At 37.4% G+C, this 19,480-nt stretch overlaps 1 protein-coding gene across 6 annotated transcripts in view; it reads left to right on the forward strand.

Annotated features, from left to right (window-relative positions):
* Positions 1-352: 352 nt before the first annotated feature.
* pard3bb (par-3 family cell polarity regulator beta b) overlaps positions 353-19,480 on the forward strand; it is a 336,571-nt gene continuing 317,443 nt past the window's right edge. For 4 of the 6 annotated variants that reach the window (XM_016486504.1, XM_016486507.1, XM_016486508.1 and 1 more), the window contains exons 1-3: positions 832-1,050; positions 1,478-1,751; positions 16,883-16,984. In XM_016486504.1, the coding sequence (XP_016341990.1) occupies positions 1,635-1,751; positions 16,883-16,984 (219 nt within the window). In that variant the 5' untranslated portion in view covers positions 832-1,050; positions 1,478-1,634. Of the gene's footprint in view, positions 370-831; positions 1,051-1,477; positions 1,752-16,882; positions 16,985-19,480 lie in introns of those variants that run through there. The other 2 variants (XM_016486505.1, XM_016486506.1) reach the window with 2 other exon arrangements.

Consider the following 19,480-nt stretch of genomic DNA (forward strand, 5'->3'; position numbering starts at 1 on the left):
CTGGGTTGTATTTAACCCAGCATTTTTTAGAGTGTAACTATTATAGAAGACATAAATTATACAGGTGAATATTGAGTTTAAATATAAATATAAAATGGGTCCATATCAGGGTACTATAGCAGTAGTTAACATATAGCTTGATGAGTGTGTCCTGCAGTGGTCCATGTGCAGATGTGTTCTGGCCCTTTAATAAAGTTGTGTGGCCCAGCTCTGTATGTTGGGATAACACACTGCTGGAGGCTGCTCGGGAACTTCAGGAATGGCGCAAGACATGCAACTCCATCCAAGCAAAATACTGATGCAAACACCATCCACACATGCCCAGTGCCTTTAGTAAAATGCTCGTTTGTCCCGTGGATCATCGCTAAAGTGGGTAATTGTATAAAGACAGCATGACTTGATTTTGTGATCAAGAAACATTTCTTATTATTAGTAATGTTGAAAACAGCTGCTTAATATTTTTTTTTGGAAACTGTGATACAATTTCTTCTGAAAAAAAGTTGAAGAAAATATATTTATAAAAAATAAAAATAATTATTTGGAATATAAATATATATATATATATATATATATATATAACAATGTCACTTTTAATCAGTTTAATGCATCCTTGCTAAACAAGTGCTGATTTCTTTAAAGAACAAAGAATAAATTCATCAAACCTGAACTGGGTAACTGGATTGCCAGACTAAATAACAAGAAAAGGCAAAGAACAACATTAGTAAATAATGACACACTTTTTTTTTTTGGATGAACTGTTCCTTCAAGGACTAATGTGGTTTGTATCACATCTTGTACATCTTAATAAAGGTTAATAATAATTCTGGAATGGCGCAAGACATGCAACTCCATCCAGGCAAAATACTGATGCAAACACCATCCACACATGCCCAGTGCCTTTAGTAAATGCTCGTTTGTCCCGTGGATCATCGCTAAAGTGGGTAATTGTATAAAGACAGCATGACTGCATGATTTGTGAGGGTATTCAACAACTCGTCGCCAAAGTTTTTTGCCGCTAACCTGCTCGCCTCTCCATATTTTATTTGCCAAGTAAGTGCAAAACATATTTAATGTCAAATCGACGAACACGCAATCGCATTTATACGTGTTTAACGTTTGATTTCGGTGCATTTTCTTGTTTTAAGAGTTTGCAGAGGGTTTAAAAAGTGAAAGTGTTGTCATCAGAGCTAACCAGTTAGCCATCTGAGTTCAGCAGCAGTAAACGGCACACTAACCATCTTCATCTCTAACTATAATAAAAATAAGTCAGCAGTCAGATATACGTGCACAAAATGTATTTATGTCTTTATTAGTGCACCACTCTTAAGTTTCCCATCAGCTGTTGCTATGCAACGTACAGTGTCTACCCAATCAACATGCTGTTTTATTAAACAGTTTAGTAAACACTGCTTTCTAGTTAGTAAACGTCTGACGTTTCTATTTGTTTTACTTACAGTGTTTGTTTTTCTCTCTATAGCATCATGTCATCTTTGATGCTATAAAGTTTGACGCAGAAAACTAGTTTGCAGCCTGGCTGGAGATAACGTTACACAAACACACACACCTGCTGCTGCTACTGCTGGAGTTTGTTTAGGGACACATCTGGATTAAGCTTCCCCTTTCTGGATTGAAAAATGAAAGTGACCGTGACTTTTGGAAGGACCGGTGTTGTTGTCCCATGTAAAGAAGGATGGACAGTCCGGGATCTCATCCAGCAAGCCACCCAGAGATACAGAAAACTACTAGAGCAGGCGAGTATACTACACATTTTTTTTGTTAAAATAAACCCTCATCATTTGCTTCATACCACTGAACACAAAAGGAGCAGTTGGGGGTTCGGTGCCTTGCTCAAGGGCACCTCAGTCGTGGTATTGAAGGTGGGAGAGAGCGCTGTACATTCACTCCCCCCACCTACAGTCCCTGCCGGTACGAGACTCGAACCCGTAACCTTTGGGTTACGAGTCCGACTCTCTAACCACTAGGCCATGACTTCCCCCAATAAAAATAGACTACCATTAAAAATTTGGGGTCAGTAAGATGTGTTTTTATGTTTTGGAATAAAATCTTGTAAGCTCACTAAGGCTGTATTTTTTTTTTCTTTGATACAGTAAAAACAGTAAAGAACTGTTTTCTATTTAAATATATTTTAAAATGTAATTTATTCCTTTACAGTAATTTATCCTTGTGACGGAAACAATTTTCCATTTTTCCAGTCTTCAGTGTCACATGATCCTTCAGAAATCATTCTAATTTCTTGATTTTGTGATCAAGAAACATTTCTTATTATTAGTAATGTTGAAAACAGCTGCTTAATATTTTTTTTTGGAAACTGTGATACAATTTCTTCTGAAAAAAAGTTGAAGAAAATATATTTATAAAAAATAAAAATAATTATTTGGAATATAAATATATATATATATATATATATATATATATATATATATATATATATATTTTTAACAATGTCACTTTTAATCAGTTTAATGCATCCTTGCTAAACAAGTGCTGATTTCTTTAAAGAACAAAGAATAAATTCATCAAACCTGAACTGGGTAACTGGATTGCCAGACTAAATAACAAGAAAAGGCAAAGAACAACATTAGTAAATAATGACACACTTTTTTTTTTTGGATGAACTGTTCCTTCAAGGACTAATGTGGTTTGTATCACATCTTGTACATCTTAATAAAGGTTAATAATAATTCTGGGATTTAATACTTCAGTAACAGTATTCAGCATAGTGTCGGTTAATTAAGTCTTACCGTAACACAGAATGGCCAAAATCGCAATGGGATTACCACACGCTACATTACGTAAGTTTTAATATTTGGTTTTACATTTAATTAGAGGATGATCAAAAATGTATGCGTTACCTTACGGGATTGAATGAACTGTAAAGACCTTATTCATTCATTTCAAACTTGTTAGTCAAAATCACGTGCTGGGAGCCTGATGGGAGCTGAAATGTCGACCTTCTCTTATTATTGTAAAATTGAAAAGGGGTTCATAAGTGCCTTTCTCTGATGACAGGAATCTGCAAAGCTGATTTTATGAAGTCAGGGGCAGTTGTGCCTTGTCCAATTTTTCTGTGTGATAAATGCAAATCAGTGTTAAAATGTGGCATCCGTTCTGTCCCCTGAGCACCGACCCTTTGCCCCCTCATCAAATATTTCCCTCATTGCTGCTTGAGCTTCATTATTTAAATAGTACATCAGTTTGAATGGCACCCATTTTCGCCAGTTTTCTCAAATCTCCCGTGGACCGATGGGGACGTGGATTCGCCACTCTCCCGGTGCATTAGGGTTTAGGCGGGCTCCTAATAAACAGCAGGCTTTTCATTCTGCATCGCTCCAGGAGCCTCCAGGCCCAAATGAACCAGTAGATTGCTGCGAGACTTCCTCGCCTTACAGTTTACTGCGTTATTGCTTTGTCTTTAGAGTGGTCAATTTTACTGATGGGAGACGGTCTTCGTATTTTGTAGTGATCAGACCCGGGGTGGCGGTGGCCTTGTATTGCACCCTGTCGTGTTTGAGATAGTAATATCATGCGATGGATTTGGCAGGTCAGGGCTCTGACAGGAGATTGCCAGTCGGATCCGGGTATTGCTTGGATTTAGTATGCGATCGGCATGCGAGATCTTAACAGGCATTTACTCTTAGGGGCCACTGCGTGTCGAGCTAAGCTCAGACGATTTTTTTTATTTCGGGTGGGCACGTCTTTTCACTCAGGCACGTTTATGTGTGTGCCTAGCCTTTATTTGTGTGTTTGTTATTCCCATCAGCTCAGTGTTATTGGCTGTTAGTCTCAGGGGAATTGGCGCGTGGGCTGGTGACGCACACGAGGCCTCGGTGAGGATGGATGGAGCTGTTTGAGGGATCCTGATTGGCTGCTGTCTCCAGGGCCTCATTTCCAGGCCAGGGCGAATGTCTGTTGTTTGGTCCCCGCAGAGTTTCTCTGATCTGTCTCTATTCGGTCAGGGTCCCAACAAGTAGTGTTTGCGCAGTACTAAATATCGGACGATATTGTGATGTGAAGTTTGTAAGTTAACTTGTCAAACCTACTGATTTCCGGTTATGTGCTTTGATACAGACTCTCAAGTTCTCCAGGGTTTGAGGATTACTAGGGATGCACCGAATGTTCGGCAACCAGAATAAGCGAAAAGACAGAATAAATTGTACTGAACAATGACATGACGCGATCAAATAGAGGCACGCGCTAATGCAGCAAACATGACGGCAGTGTGGAAACATTTAAAGCTGTCCGAGAAAGACGCAAAAATCATTACAAGCACCGACAGTAAGAGACTGTTTAGTACTGCATCACATGTCTTCATCAAACTCTGCGCTAGAACTGTGTTACTCGTCAGCTGCTCAGTAACATTTTTATGAATTTTTACAAGGCATGTGACAATGCGATATGTTCAACGTATTCGTAATGAGACTCATTTATAAATCTGTTGTCAACAAAAAGAAGCATTGAGGTCTTACTTCTGCTCAGCAAGGCTGCATTTATTTGTAAAGCAAAAATACATGTTTTATTTTGTTGGGCTTCGGCCAAGAATTTTCATTTCGGTGCATCCCTAAGGATTACTACTGAATTTGTCCAGTGAGACTGATTTAAGGTGTGGTCATGTTACTGAAATTTTGTGTGCAAAAAAAGTCTGATATTTATAGAGATGTATGAAGTACTGCTCACGCAGGAGTCACTTTTAAAACAGGTAACTTTCTGTAGGTGAGTACGGTGAGTTCATGTGACCAACTTGAGCATGAGTGAAACCTGTGTAGGGAACTTTGTTTTGGGGAATCCCCCATTTGTAGGGATTTCTATTGGAGTGACTGGATTTTGTTCAGGAAATTTCTCTAAGAAATTGTAAATGTGAAACTGAAAGCACCTTAAAGGGGTCATATGATGTTGCTAAAAAGAACATTATTTTGTGTATTTGGTGTAATGGTATGATTCAGAGCTTGCTGGTAACTACTAACTAATGTCCTTCAGGTTTCCCTTGAATTTCATTAATAGAGTTAATAATCATAATGTTGCATTTATTCATGAATGCAGGGAGGCTTCACAAATCACGTCTCAGTGCTTTCAGCCCAAAATGCAGAACAAACGGAGCATTATGTTTGCAGGAATACTAACACCCTCATCAATCAGTGCGGTTTTTGAACCTTTCTCAAACTTCACGGCTCTGCCATGCCATTTAAAGCTTGAATTCAGTGCCAGTACGTTCAATATTTGCCAGGAAGTTTTGCTGAAAGAACGTGGATGATTTGGGGTTGCTGTGTCTGATAGCTTACTCATTGATTACCATAGACAACCAACAGACACGCTGAGCTTGCTTTGGGTGTTTTTGTAAAGTCGCCTACATGCTGGAGAAAGCTCTGACAGAGTTTTTGATGGTTAGAAATTCATAAGATGTGTTTTGAGACTGTGAAAGAGACGGGGGAGTTTGAAATCAAGCAGGAGTACAGTGAATTGGTCAATTGAAATACAGCAGACTTTTGGTTCTATTGACAGATCATCACATGCGCAAACCCTTGCTTTTTTCCATTATGCCGTCTCTACTGTAAGTGATAATTCAGCCATTGAGACTCGTAATTATTTAATTACTGGTGTTTAGTGAAGGCTTCATCTGATCACACCAGAAAGCATGCTGATTATGAGTTAACTGCCTGTAATTATCTGTTTTAAATGCTCGGACATTAGCAAGATTTCAGCATGTTAGTGGTAGGCTTTGGTTTGTAGATTGTGGTGGATTATCCCTCCTGCTCATCTAATAGGCAGAATGGTTGACTGAGACTGACTAGTCTATCTAGAATTTTTTTTAACTTCATATATTAGCACCATTGCTTTATTTAGGTTCAGTGGCGACACAGCCTGTATTTTCTATGAAGCGTGATGTTTAGTTTTCTTTGAACACAAATAAAGGCTAAGAAAAAAAAGTGAATGTATATGTATGCTATGATATACATTGTGTAAATCAATTCTAAAAATGAATTAAAATGCATAAAATATACTGCAAACTGTGATTAATTTTGTGACAAAAAGTGCTTAAGTAAATTATCGCAGAACCTTCAATTCTGCAAACAACTCTGAGGAAACTAGAGGATTTGTTTTGGGTCAGATTTGTGCTCCATCCAGCTATAATAAGCACAGTATATTTCACAGTCATATCTCTGATAACAAAGCAGACACGAGACTGCCCACTTACTGTTTAATGCAAAACTTTTATTAATACATGATGCCTCAAACTTTGTGAGCAGTCATTTAAACACTCTGCTAACTTATTTACAAAGTTGAAACACTCTGCGAGTCACTACTGGCACTTTATGTAAAATACACCAGACTAAAGAAAGCCTAAAGGAACAAACTTCTTTTTTTTTTTGTTTTTTTCCGTTGTTTTTTTTTTTTTTGTGTTTTGAAGGAAACTTCTATGGTTAAGACAAGTTAGTATGACCTTTTTACTTTTATCTCTAGTCATGAAATGGTTTTCTTAATTAAAATGAGATCCTAAAGATGTAACATCAACATTTAATTTTAAAGTATATAGTATTCCAATGCTTAATCCAAGCCAAATACACCCAGTCTGGGCTAAGCCCCAAATATCCAATGATCCTAGAACCGCCTCTGACTGTCTCTTTTAAAGCATTAGAACCACCCCTGACTCTCAAAATGCTAAAACTCTTTCAAAGCATTTCTTGCATTTTTTCTCCTGCAAAGCACTGCTTGTTTAGTAACCAAATGTGTTTAATGCTAATTTTCAAGATCATTACTTTTGGACTTTTAAATAGTCCACTGCAAGCACAACGTCCCCAAAGAATGGAGATCTAATTATACAGAGCTTCATTAGGGCCAACTAGTTGACTAATTGATTAGATTATGTAATGACTACTTTATGTAGTTTTCCAGATCCCTTTCCTTTTGTTTCAGGATTTTATACGGAACATCCAGTTCAACAGAGTACCAAAATTATATTTATTTGTACCTTGCATAGTTCTTTTAATGGTCACATGACCTTTGACTTCAGCAACAATACCTTAGGGAACTGTTTTCTGCTCACTTTTAAAAGTTGATAAGGTTTTCCCCATTCACTTTGGCCTAGTTTTATGGACGGGCTAATTGCGTGTAGGCTTTGTTGCACTGAAGGCTCTCAACTTGTCCAAACGCCTGTAAGTTAATAGAGGTTAAGCTGTAGCCTTACTCTCTGCGTTTCATATTTGTGGACAGTTCGACCTCTTAGCTAGCTGTCACAGCTTGGAGCACAACTACTTGGCTGTGCGTTATCTCGCCCGTGATAGAGCGGTGAGAAGTGTTGTTAATTACCAGATTTCCTTCTCCGCCATTGAAGTCTCAGCAGCTCACAGTCTTGCGTTTTTTGTTATGCTAATCTAAAACATTTTCCTGCAGCTGTGTAATTATGCATTTAATGCGTTTCAGGATTAAAGCGAACGAGAAATGGCCTAGATTTAGTTGCGCTAATCTTCAGCCTTTTAAATTTATTGTATAAAATGTTTTCAAAACCATAAGAAACCAAGATAAAAATAAATTACATTTCTAAGAACTTGTCACATTAAACATTTATTTCCTTTGTAATGGACATTCTTGTCATTGACCCATTATTTGTAGCCCAAGATATCAATTTAGTATCAATTGAAAAAGTACCAGTGGCTGCTATTGCATTGGTATTGCAAATTTTACCAGTGGCAACATTTTGGTATTGATCTAAACCTAATCCAAATAAGAGGAAGAGTGTGCATGAAACTAGTTACATGTACGCAAGCAAGCATGCACACAATTGAAGATATTTACACACTCTCACACAATATGATGGATAATGGTATTAGCTTTATGAATAGTACTATGCAGCACAGTAATATTAGGTTTAGTTGTGTTCTGTTTATGATTGCAAGCATTGTACCGCAGCATGGTTTGTCAGTACTGAGAAGGCGGTACAATCGATCTTTGTGATAGATTGTTTTCATTACTTGGTTCTTTTCCCTGTGAGACTGTATGATTCAGAGCTTGCTGGTAACTACTAACTAATGTCCTTCAGGTTTCCCTTGAATTTCATTAATAGAGTTAATAATCATAATGTTGCATTTATTCATGAATGCAGGGAGGCTTCACAAATCACGTCTCAGTGCTTTCAGCCCAAAATGCAGAACAAACGGAGCATTATGTTTGCAGGAATACTAACACCCTCATCAATCAGTGCGGTTTTTGAACCTTTCTCAAACTTCACGGCTCTGCCATGCCATTTAAAGCTTGAATTCAGTGCCAGTACGTTCAATATTTGCCAGGAAGTTTTGCTGAAAGAACGTGGATGATTTGGGGTTGCTGTGTCTGATAGCTTACTCATTGATTACCATAGACAACCAACAGACACGCTGAGCTTGCTTTGGGTGTTTTTGTAAAGTCGCCTACATGCTGGAGAAAGCTCTGACAGAGTTTTTGATGGTTAGAAATTCATAAGATGTGTTTTGAGACTGTGAAAGAGACGGGGGAGTTTGAAATCAAGCAGGAGTACAGTGAATTGGTCAATTGAAATACAGCAGACTTTTGGTTCTATTGACAGATCATCGGTTACCACTTTGAGGATTTGCTGTCTAATTTCTGCCGCATGCCTACTGCTTTGTGTATCGCTTTGTGTTTCGTTATATTCAATGAGGTGTTTTCCATTGACCCGGACATGTCAGTTTCCAGTGGGAAGAAAAGACGCCTGTGATCTTCAGCCAGTGCTCTCAAGAATGTTCCGGGCTGGGAAATGTGCTTGAGTCGAAGGCCCTACATACTTAGCATGTCTGCAAGCCTTTGTCTAGAGGCAGTAAATTGTTTGAGAGAGAGAGACCTTAAGCGGAGGAAGTGCTTGGGAGTCACTCAGGAAGTTATTCCCTTCAATAACCCGTTGAAAAAGGACACTTAATTACCCAGGCAGACGTAGGCCGGGGTTGTACTGCTGTTTTTTCATTAAGCTCAGGAATGCCAGATGCACAAGTGCTGAGTTGGCTGCCAAAGCAGCTGATATCATGGAAAAGTCTGGACGTGTGCCAGCAAGAAAACAATTAGCACACCTCGCCTCAGAGACAGTGTCGGTTAGCATCTGCTCTCAATGAGAAGCATTCCATGCTAGGTGCGTGGTTTGGGATGGAAACAACCTCTGGAACTCAAGATGTCCTCGTGAAGTACCTCTGTTCAGCCTTCAGCGGTTTTGGCAGCAGAACTCGCTCTCAGAACCCTATTGTGCTATTTTCTGTGGATCCACATCCGCTGATGTGGTTTTAGTTGTCTGTAGTCATTGTTTTCAGTGACAGTTGGAGGCATAGAGCTCTCTTTGAAGACATTTCTTGGAATAAACCAAATAAACACAACGTGTACTTAGGCTTGTAAGTAAGCCTGTGTTTTGCTTTTATTTTAGCGAAGGCTGTTAGGAGTTAGGTTTGGGTTGGGTTTTCATGCCTTCCTGCTGAACCTGATTTTTTTAATATATATATATACAAACATGATCCATTGAGCGCATCCAAATAGTACAGATCGCTTGACGGAGAGCGAAACTCTCAAGTGCTCAGTCAGCGTGTTTATCGAGTTAAAATCTGTGTTGAATGCCTCTCACACGCATACTGGCGTGTAAAATCTAAGAATTTATTAGCCAATGGCTAATGTTAGACATTTAGTCGCCCAGAGTAAGATTTAGTCGCATATGCGAGTGATTTACTCACAATGTAGAGGGTTGCACCTGTATATATACAATTTTAAATAATTAGTTTTTCTATTCAGTTCACTTATAATATTTCTCCTTGCACAAACAGGCATAATGTAGTTGTTAATTTCAATTTCTACTATTATGTTTATGTGGGCAATGTAGAGGGTTGATATATATGCTTATGCTCTCACTTTGCCATGTTCTTTTACTTCCAGAATATGTTTAAAGGGGCATTTTATCAGTGACAATCACTGAAAATATATTAATAAACTACCATTTTACCATTGTTATTTATTTTTTTATTTTATTTTATTTATAATTTTTTTTATATAGATTTACTTTTGCCGTTTTTGCCTTTTTACTAGGATAGGACAGTGTTTCAGACAGGAAGCGAAGTGGGAGAGAGAGGGGGAGGGGATCTTGAAAGGTCCGTGAGCCAGGACTCGAACTCGGGACGCCCGAAGCGCAACTGTGCTATATGCCGGTGTGCTGCCCACCAGGTTATTGGTGCCGACTAAACTACCATTTTTAGTAGTATCTAATGTACTGGACAAAAATATGTGAACACCTGAACCAAAAATGCAATGTCCTTGCACTGTAGGTGGATTAAGAGGTTGTTAGTAGTTGATCTAAACTTATTCTTATTAATTTTGATAATTAACCTTTTGACCGTGTGCTGTGTAAAAAGGACTGTTTATTTTTCCAGTGTTTTTTTTTCTGGTGGATTTTTCAGCTAGCCCATCGGTGAGAGAGATCATTTTGATTGGCTGTTCAGCTTAGCTAACCAGTGTACGAGAAGAAAAGTAAGCAAATGATGAAGTCAGGAAAACCAAAATCCATCTGTGGCGAGTGAGATTGGTGTAAAAATGGTAAGCATGCACTGCTTTGTAGGGCTGTCAAAATGGCTGAAAAACTAAATTCGAATTTTTTACTTAAATATTATCAAAATTCGAATTATATTCGAATTTAAAATGCATAATTTCAGTTAGGGTGAAGAAAAGCTTTTGGCTTCTCTCCTGAGGCCACAAGAGGGCGCATTGAGCAAAATATTACTAATGCACGTTTATTCAAAGCATCAGGTAACACGACTATCTGTGAAAAAAGTGCATAATGTTTAAAATGTTTATCAACCAATTATAATTAAGTTGCTTAAACAACTATAAACAAAACAGTAGGGCTGTGCAATATATCAAAATTATCGAAATATCGCAAATGTACATATCGCAATATGCATATCGCTACGGCTTGCAATATATGGGGCCATGAACAAAAGACAAAGAGAAAATAACTCACTGCTCTTACCTAAATAACTTTTATAGCTTAAATAAGAATCAGTGCATATTGAATTCATAGAGTAAATACTAAACTGTTTCATCTGAGCATGTGGCACTTTAAGCATTATCATATCACATATCGACTATCGCACAGCCCTACAAAACAGCATCATGTATGTATGCATAATTTAATACAAAGGGCCGAACACCAATCCCACAGAGTACATTTTTAATTTAAAAACACGAGTTGCAGTGGGATGGGGCAAAAACCCGCCATAAAGTCTCGAGATATTTCATTTAAAAACATGAGTTGCAGTGGGATGGGGAAAACACCCGCCATAAAGTCTCGAGATATGTTTTTTCAAAGTTGAACTTGCATAAATTTTACATGGCTTTCCAAACATGCGGCTCTTTTGTGCGAGACGTGAGTGCAGCAGTGATAGATGTCCCTCTAGAAAATGCACAAAATATGTGTTCTGTGTGAATGGCTTGGTTTCAGTTTTGACGTAAACAAGATCTTCTCCGCATTGATGTTCTCTTTTCCCGCAATATTTGTAATTAACAACACAGCAACGCCGCATCTAGTGACTTCAACTGGATAGGTTTACAAAAACATTAAAATGCAATGACACGTACATCCTCATCGCATCGCTTATCCACTGATAAGGCTGCCTCCTTAACGCACACCTAAAATTCGAATGCAACGTTTTTACATTCGAATGTGGATTTTTATTTTAAATTCAACGAATATTCAAAATTCTATTTTTTTTTTGACAGCCCTACCGCTTTGTTTATGGTTGGTATATCTGCAGTCCAAGCTTTTTTGGTTTTCCTTTTTGAATGATGAATACAGACTACTGCTACCTGCTGGTTTGGAGAGTTATTTCCTCTCATATATGTGCAGAACATACATACTAGTTGGCCGTTGACTGTAGTCTTTTTGGTGTGTTCATGCACAACTTTTTTGGTCCAGACAACAAAGGCAACATGAGGTGACACCACAGTCGGCTTCCATTGCAGCGAGTTGTTTGATGTTGGTTTGGTGTGTCTGGGCCTTTAATCATCCCACTATAAGAAGTGGATTTTTAAGACAACATCATGTTAAAAACAGTCCAGGTTTTAAAAAATGATTCCCGTATTTGAGGCCCCTGCATTCTGTATTATTAGCTTGGGCTTCTTCTAGCTGCTCTTAGAAACCTGTCTGATTGGAGTCAGACATGGAACCAGGCTTATGTCAAAGGGCTTCCTTAAGATAGTCAACTATTTGTTTAGCCAGCCTGCTGTCTAGTCATTCTCTAGTGTCCACTTGGTGTTGGCCATTCCATGTATACTGTGGACAAGGCTGTGCGCTTCAGTCTTGTAGGGTGTGTGTGTGTGTGTGTGTGTGTGTATGTCTGTCTAAAGCATATTAATATGGTATGGCTTCCTGATTATTGTATTAACGGTGCTGATATTTATCAAACGCAATAGTGGAGTAGGACTGGAGAGTCCAGACATGCTGTCTGTTCAGGACTCTTCCTCTATCTCTTAGTCTCATTTAAGTACTGATTATCCACATACATAGTCCTTCACATTGGCCTCTGTGCCCAGGAAAATATTAATTTCATTTGTGCTACCATATAAAAACTATCTAATTTCATTCAAGTTATATTACAGTCCATAACACAAAATAAGGTGTGGGTCAGAAAATGGTATGTTTATTAAATTCAATTCGCGGCAAAATTGGTATTTTCATATTTGAACAGAAAGTGAATGCGGTTCGTAGGTGGAAGATCGTTCTCCGAGATGGACAACGTCTTATTGCATCATTATCATCACCATCATGATCATCATTACTGTTTATGAGCTTGGTAATGATGTTAGACTTGGTAATGGATCCTGCACCAACAAAAGCAATCGTAAAAATACGACAGGAGCCCCACTGCTCACCGTCATCAGGGTAAAAATTGCAAAATGTTCCAGAGATTTCCATCGTTTCATTACAGCGCCGCCTCGCTATCTCCCGCTACACTTGTACATTCAATGGTCTCATAGCTGGGAATAGCTGGCCTTAATGTGGCATGTAATACAGCATTATTCCCATAGACTGGCACACTGTCACTCTTTGTTGAATGCCAGAAACTGCCGCACTCATGGCCTTCGGCTCACCCTGTGTTGCTGCTAGCGTTCAAAAGCTCAGGGCTCATTTAGGTGAAATCGTGATTAAACAGGTGCGCTGGCTGTCAAATGTAATTTTGCTCATGGGCTGCGTGAGATGAGGTCATATGGGATCCAGTGTCATGGTTTTATTGTTTATTGAGTGTAATACAAGCTTTTTGTGACGCATTGGAGATTCTTCAGTCTTCTAACATGACACTGATGCCATAATAGAGACAGCAGAATAAGGAATAAGTGACATATGGCATAAAATAGTATGTAAAGGGTGATGGGTGTACCTTTAGAAAACTCACTTAGTAAACTTCTAAATGCCTACAGGGACAGCATTGTAAAGATGGAGGAGATGATATGTGTTTGCACTAGGGCTGCACGATAAATCGCATGCGATATTTAATGCGCATCTTGTCAGAAAGCCGGTTCTGTAATCAGCGGTAAATCTCCATCACCTGCGGGCTTTCACATTGAGCAGCATTAACTACACAGAGCCGTTGTTCACTGACGAGCTGCGCAAAAAATCGCGCGAATATGAACGTGGTTCATTCAATATTACCTCACATGTTAGCCTATATGTTTGAAGAAAGATGAAACAGGACCAAATTAATTTTGTAAGGTCTGATATCCACTCACCTGCCAATACAAAGAATCGGTCTGTCCCAGAACAACAGAGGGTAATTTCAACGTACTGTTGTAATACCATCTAAACTGAAAAGTTTAGATGGTATTTTTTTTCTTTTCATCTTGCCTCTGTATAAAGCATATTAAAGTTCATAAGTGCAGCGCTGTTTTGTTTACAGCGGAAACCAAGGAAACACTTTAAGCACCACCTGCTGGCAGAGAGTGAATCTGCGTCTCATTCATCTCGTTCGCTGTTTCTGTTTCATGCAGATATTTTTTTATGTATAGTTTCACAAAACTGAAGTCAAACCATTCTGTTAATTGCGTTTTACAGTTTTATCTTTACCAAATTCTGTTTTCCATTATTTTCTGGATTCCATTTTAATGGTTCCATTAAATTTTAATAATCAAAAGCATCTCCAATTAATTGATTTTATTTAAACAAAATTATTTATTTATTTATTTTTTTCAGAAAAACACATTTACATTTTTTTTCCTAAATAAATTCTGGTAAATAACATTTCTGGTAAATACTCCTTTAAAAAGTGTTTTTTTGATTATAATTTTATTATCAGTAGACTAGAACACGTGGATATGTTGTCATTCTTACACTATAATACTGAACTTTGATTTCAGTGATGTGTACTATGAGATGGACACTTGCTGCTTGTACTCTGTTGCACTTTACTTTTGCTTTAAAAAAAGGATTTCATAGAAATTTGGAGTTCATTTGGTTTAATAAAATATTCTTAAGTAAAATTGTTGATTTTTTGTGGGAAATTAATTGTTTAGATTAATCGATAAATTAGTCGACAGATTAATCTAAATAAAAATAGTCCTTAGTGGCAGCCCTACTGACATGATTGCAAAATAACCTCACACTTTATTATCTCTGGTCAGTGCTATCACATAAATAATTGGAAGGATGTCTAATAGGGCTGTAAAAATAAAATTCGCATTTCGAATATTCGTCGAATTTAAAATAAAAATCTACATTCGAATGCAAAAACGTTGCATTCGAATTTTAGGTGTGCGTTAAGGAGGCAGCATTATCAGTGGCGCATGGGAAATTAATTGTTTAGATTAATCGATTAATCGATAAATTAGTCGACAGATTAATCTAAATAAAAGTAGTCCTTAGTGGCAGCCCTACTGACATGATTGCAAAATAACCTCACACTTTATTATCTCTGGTCAGTGCTATCACATAAATAATTGGAAGGATGTCTAATAGGGCTGTAAAAATAAAATTCGCATTTCGAATATTCGTCGAATTTAAAATAAAAATCGACATTTACACTTACACACTTTTAGGTATGTGTTAAGGAGGCAGCATTATCAGCGGCGCACAAGATGCGATGACAATGTAGGTGTCATTGCATTATAATGTTTTTGTTAGCCTATCCAGTTGAAGTCACTAGATGCGGTGCTGCTGCGTTGTTCATCAATGCGGAGAAGATCTTGTTTACATCAAAACCGAAACCAAGCTGTTCACACAGAACACATATTTCATATTTTCTAGATGGACATCTATTACTGTTGCACTCGCGTCTCGCACAAAAGAGCTGCATGTTTAGAAAGCCATGTAAAATTAATGCAAGTTTAACTTTGAAAAAAACATACATCAAGACTTTGTTTTCCCCTATCCCACTGCATCTCATGTTTTAAAATGAAAAATGTGCTCCTAATAAGTCTTAAACCAATGTAGATTTGCATTTTGGTCCGTTTTGTTGTTGTTAGAGAAATCTTCCGTCCTGTTAGAGAAATCTTATTGCTATTTTGTCAATATTTAGGAGTGGCTACAGTTTGTGCAGCTGCTATTTGACTTCTTACAGCCATCACATCAAGCCAGTAATGACCAGTCAACTTCTTACTTTTAACTCGCATTTTCAGTTAGCAAAAGTAGCAGTTAAAATAAAAAAAAAATAAATAAAAAAATCTGATTTTGTTTCCTCACAATTACATTTTGTCTTTTTGGCCATTCTTTGTAGGTAAATGAAAAAAATCAACAAGGTTTGTGAATTTTTTGTTTTCTCTGAATCTGGTTTGGCATAGTAGAGTCAAACCAAAACTTTTGTTTGTGGTTGGTGCATTTTACCTTTGTAGGACAACATTGATGGATCTGTAGATTTGGCTCTCTACTGTCCAAGAGGTCTAGTTTTCTTTATCTCTTTTATGTTAAACATTGTATGTATGTCTAGGTCTTGTATGTGTTCATGTATGTCAGTATGTACTGAGAGAAGGTCAAATCGTCTGACTGTTTTTCTGTAGTGCTGAGAGACTGGGCTTTTAAATTAAAATTGTGTAATTATGAGTCATACACACAATCTCAGTTTGTCGTGTGAGAACTGATAGCTCTGCTGTCCCACAAAATCCAAGATAAACAGTGTAGGCCCATATCAAAGGTTCAGGTTTCACTCTATCAATGAAGTTTTGCTGTTACTCTATGCCAAGGCAAATACTGTTTTAAGCATACCATACCTCCCACTACTACTACCTCTACTTTGCTACATGGCATTGCCTGACATCAATCATCTCTCACTTGCTTTGTGTTAAGTTAGCATGCATCATGAATGCAGCCAAAAAGTGAGATGTAATGAAATAAGATCAGGCGCAAGATGGAATTAAGCCATTTGTTGTGCAGATGCCTTGTTTATACCTCACTTCTTGACATAAGCTGAAGTTGACATTTGGAGCTCAGATTTGGAGTTACATCACTCCGGTCTCTGGGACCTGGTTGGCGGCGGTTGTGAGCTCACAAGGATTTGATGATTTGTGGATGTTGATGTGTTCTGCTTTGTGTTTTGTCAGCATTAATTAGAAAAGTCCATCGGGCCCATGATAGTGCCTTGTGGCACTCCCACTGTAGGAGATGGTTGTAGAGGATTTGTGTGGGAAGACTGCAATGAAAGATGTCCCGTGCTGCTTGTACATCAGAGTGAACTCATACACGCTGCTCTAAAATTAGCTCAGACTCGATTACTTTTAGCCATGATGGGCAGGCTCAAGTCACTGATTTTTTTTAGAGAATAGTTACAGTTTAGACATCACTGTGGGAACCCTTGTTAACTGATAAGTCTGAGGTCAGTACATGTTTTCTTGCTGATTACCAATTCTGACACTTTTTGTTTTGTAGGAGGGAGATTTCCTGGTACGAACCCACCATGTTGAGTACTGTGATGGGGGAATTCTGGACCCTGATGATGTGCTAACAGACCTGGTGGAGGACAAGGACAAGGTAAGGCTCAAGGAAACAGTCGGGTATTAATATTAGATCCACAAGACGTATGTTGTTACATCCTCTAAAGAAAAATGTCAAGCTTAAAAAGACATAAGTGTTGTGAATTGCTGAATCATAGACCTTTAAACATTAAAAAAACTGTTTGCAAATAATTGCCCATGGTAGTTTAGAGTATAATTTGCATTTTCAACGTCCTAAAGTAAACATTAAGGCCTACAGTAAACAGTAACCTAAGTCAGTGTTTCCTATAGAATTCGGTGTTCAGGGAGTTCTTTCTCCACTCGCCTAAATTATAAAAATATAATTGTTTTTAACTACAAAAAAAAATATATGGTTTTGTAACATGTTTTAAAGTTTTTCAGACAGTTCAGTAAATAAATCGGATTTTAATTTAGCATCCACCCAAGAACTCAGTGAATACTTTGTGACGAATATGAAAACTCGTAACTGTTTCATGAGAGTCATTCTTGTGTGAATAGAATCAGAGTGGTTGCAGTTTATGTTTATTTTTGGCTGTAGCCAGTGAAGACACAGTAGAAAATGTGTTGGTTTTATTTCATGTTGTGGTTTCCGGTCCTTCAATTCAGGCTGGAAGTTTACATCTAGAATAACATATGATTTATTTTGCTGTGGTGCTGTAGCTTCAGTGTGTAGGCATTTGGTCCAATAGCAATGAAATAATAAAACTGACGCATTAGCTTGGGTACATTGGCTTTACACAGTATTTGATATATTGCTAATAGTGCCATTCGTTGGTAATGTCATTTATTCCAGAGCAACAGAACAGCCTAGGAAGGAACACCAGAACACATTTACTTTCACAAATGTGAGAAGATTTGTTGAGAAGTTGTGAGAAAATGTGAGAATTTATGGAATACAAAATCACATGAATATAAAAAATCACAGGTTAGGTTGCAATGCCATATGCGCCGAATATATGTGCTGTGAAAAAGTAGAAAATATGAAATATACTTTACTGAATGTGAAGTGCTTTGGTGATGTTTTATGGAGGTTATGATAAAAAATTTTAACCGTAATGTATTTTTAACCTTTTATTGACATGATGGTCATTCTCTGATTATAATGGAAACACAGCATATGGTTCACGGTTTCATATGGAAAGTGCATCATTGATATTTGCTTGAGAGGAGGCCATTTGGACCACCCTCTCTGAGGAAAGAGTGGTCTCTCCAATGAGCCCTCGGGGTATTCTGTTTGTCCTTACTCTGTATGGTTATTATATTGAGCTGTGTGGCCACTCCTAACTCAATAACACAAAAGGGCATTTGCCTCTTAATTGAATTCTCTCAGGCATCAGATGCAAAGCTTTTGATTTCTGCACACTAATTAATTGAAGTGAAGGCACAAGGCATTATGGGTTGCATGCTCTCTCTCTCTCGGAGCAAGATGATTTCTGGGATATCGCTTTATAATCAAAGTGTGGAAGTGTTTTATAGGCTTTAGCCACAGGGAATGCAGCCAATTTCTGAGGAAAAATGTGCATATGAAAGATGAAGAATTGTCATGATTTATGAGTGGGACTATTAACTTAGAGATGATAGTGCCCAGTGTTTCAGCATTCAGACCTTCTATAATTGGTCCTAACTATGTCTATAAAAACAGTACTTTTTTGGTACCATATTTTAATTTGGGGCTATTGCTTCAATGTGTTAATTTAATACAGTTGAAGATTAATTAAAGCAGTGGTTTAAAAAGAAACAAACGCATTTAATCTTGCTTGCTGACTTGTACACTACAGGAAACCTGTCTCTTTAAAGCACACTTATAGAGAGCAGGCAGCACAGAATAATAAGCTGTTCACATATCAAGGCTACACAATAAGGATTGCCCAATCACTGGCCTGACTGATTACGGAAGTTTATCAGCACTATTTTTAATTCTCATCAATTTAAACATTCAAGCCATTTTAAAGCACAAGAAGATGCGAAAGAGAACTTGGAAGTTTTTATTTGGCAGCAGCAGGTATTTTATGCTTATATTATGTCATTAATGTTTATCAAACAAGAAAAAAAGAATCCCTCACTGTTCTCTGAATACATTTTGTAACTTTAATAAGGATTAATCTTTAATTCATACAGCGGATATGCAGTATTATTTTACGTTTGATTACATTTAATTTCTGTGGTATTTCTTACAATACTACAATAGTCCTACCTAAAAACGTAAAGTATTGATTATTTCATTTGCGTCTTTGCACTTATGTATTTATGTGTGCTACTGTTTGTAATTTATTTATTTGTAGTTTTTACTGTGAAAATTAAATTGAAATCAGAATTCTGAAATTTTATTGGAATGTAAAATATTGGTGTTGTAACAATCTTTTTTTTATTAGAAATAATGGTAACTATTTTCATGCATTTATTTATTTACTTTTTGTTGCAGGGCAAGTGAAAATTTTAACAGGACAAGTAAAAAATGTAACCACTTGCCCAACTGAGCCAGATCCTTAGCAATTTTATATATATATATATA

This window comes from Sinocyclocheilus anshuiensis, unplaced genomic scaffold (assembly GCF_001515605.1).
Source record: "Sinocyclocheilus anshuiensis isolate Anshui unplaced genomic scaffold, SAMN03320099.WGS_v1.1 scaffold9, whole genome shotgun sequence".
Lineage (NCBI taxonomy): Eukaryota > Metazoa > Chordata > Actinopteri > Cypriniformes > Cyprinidae > Sinocyclocheilus > Sinocyclocheilus anshuiensis.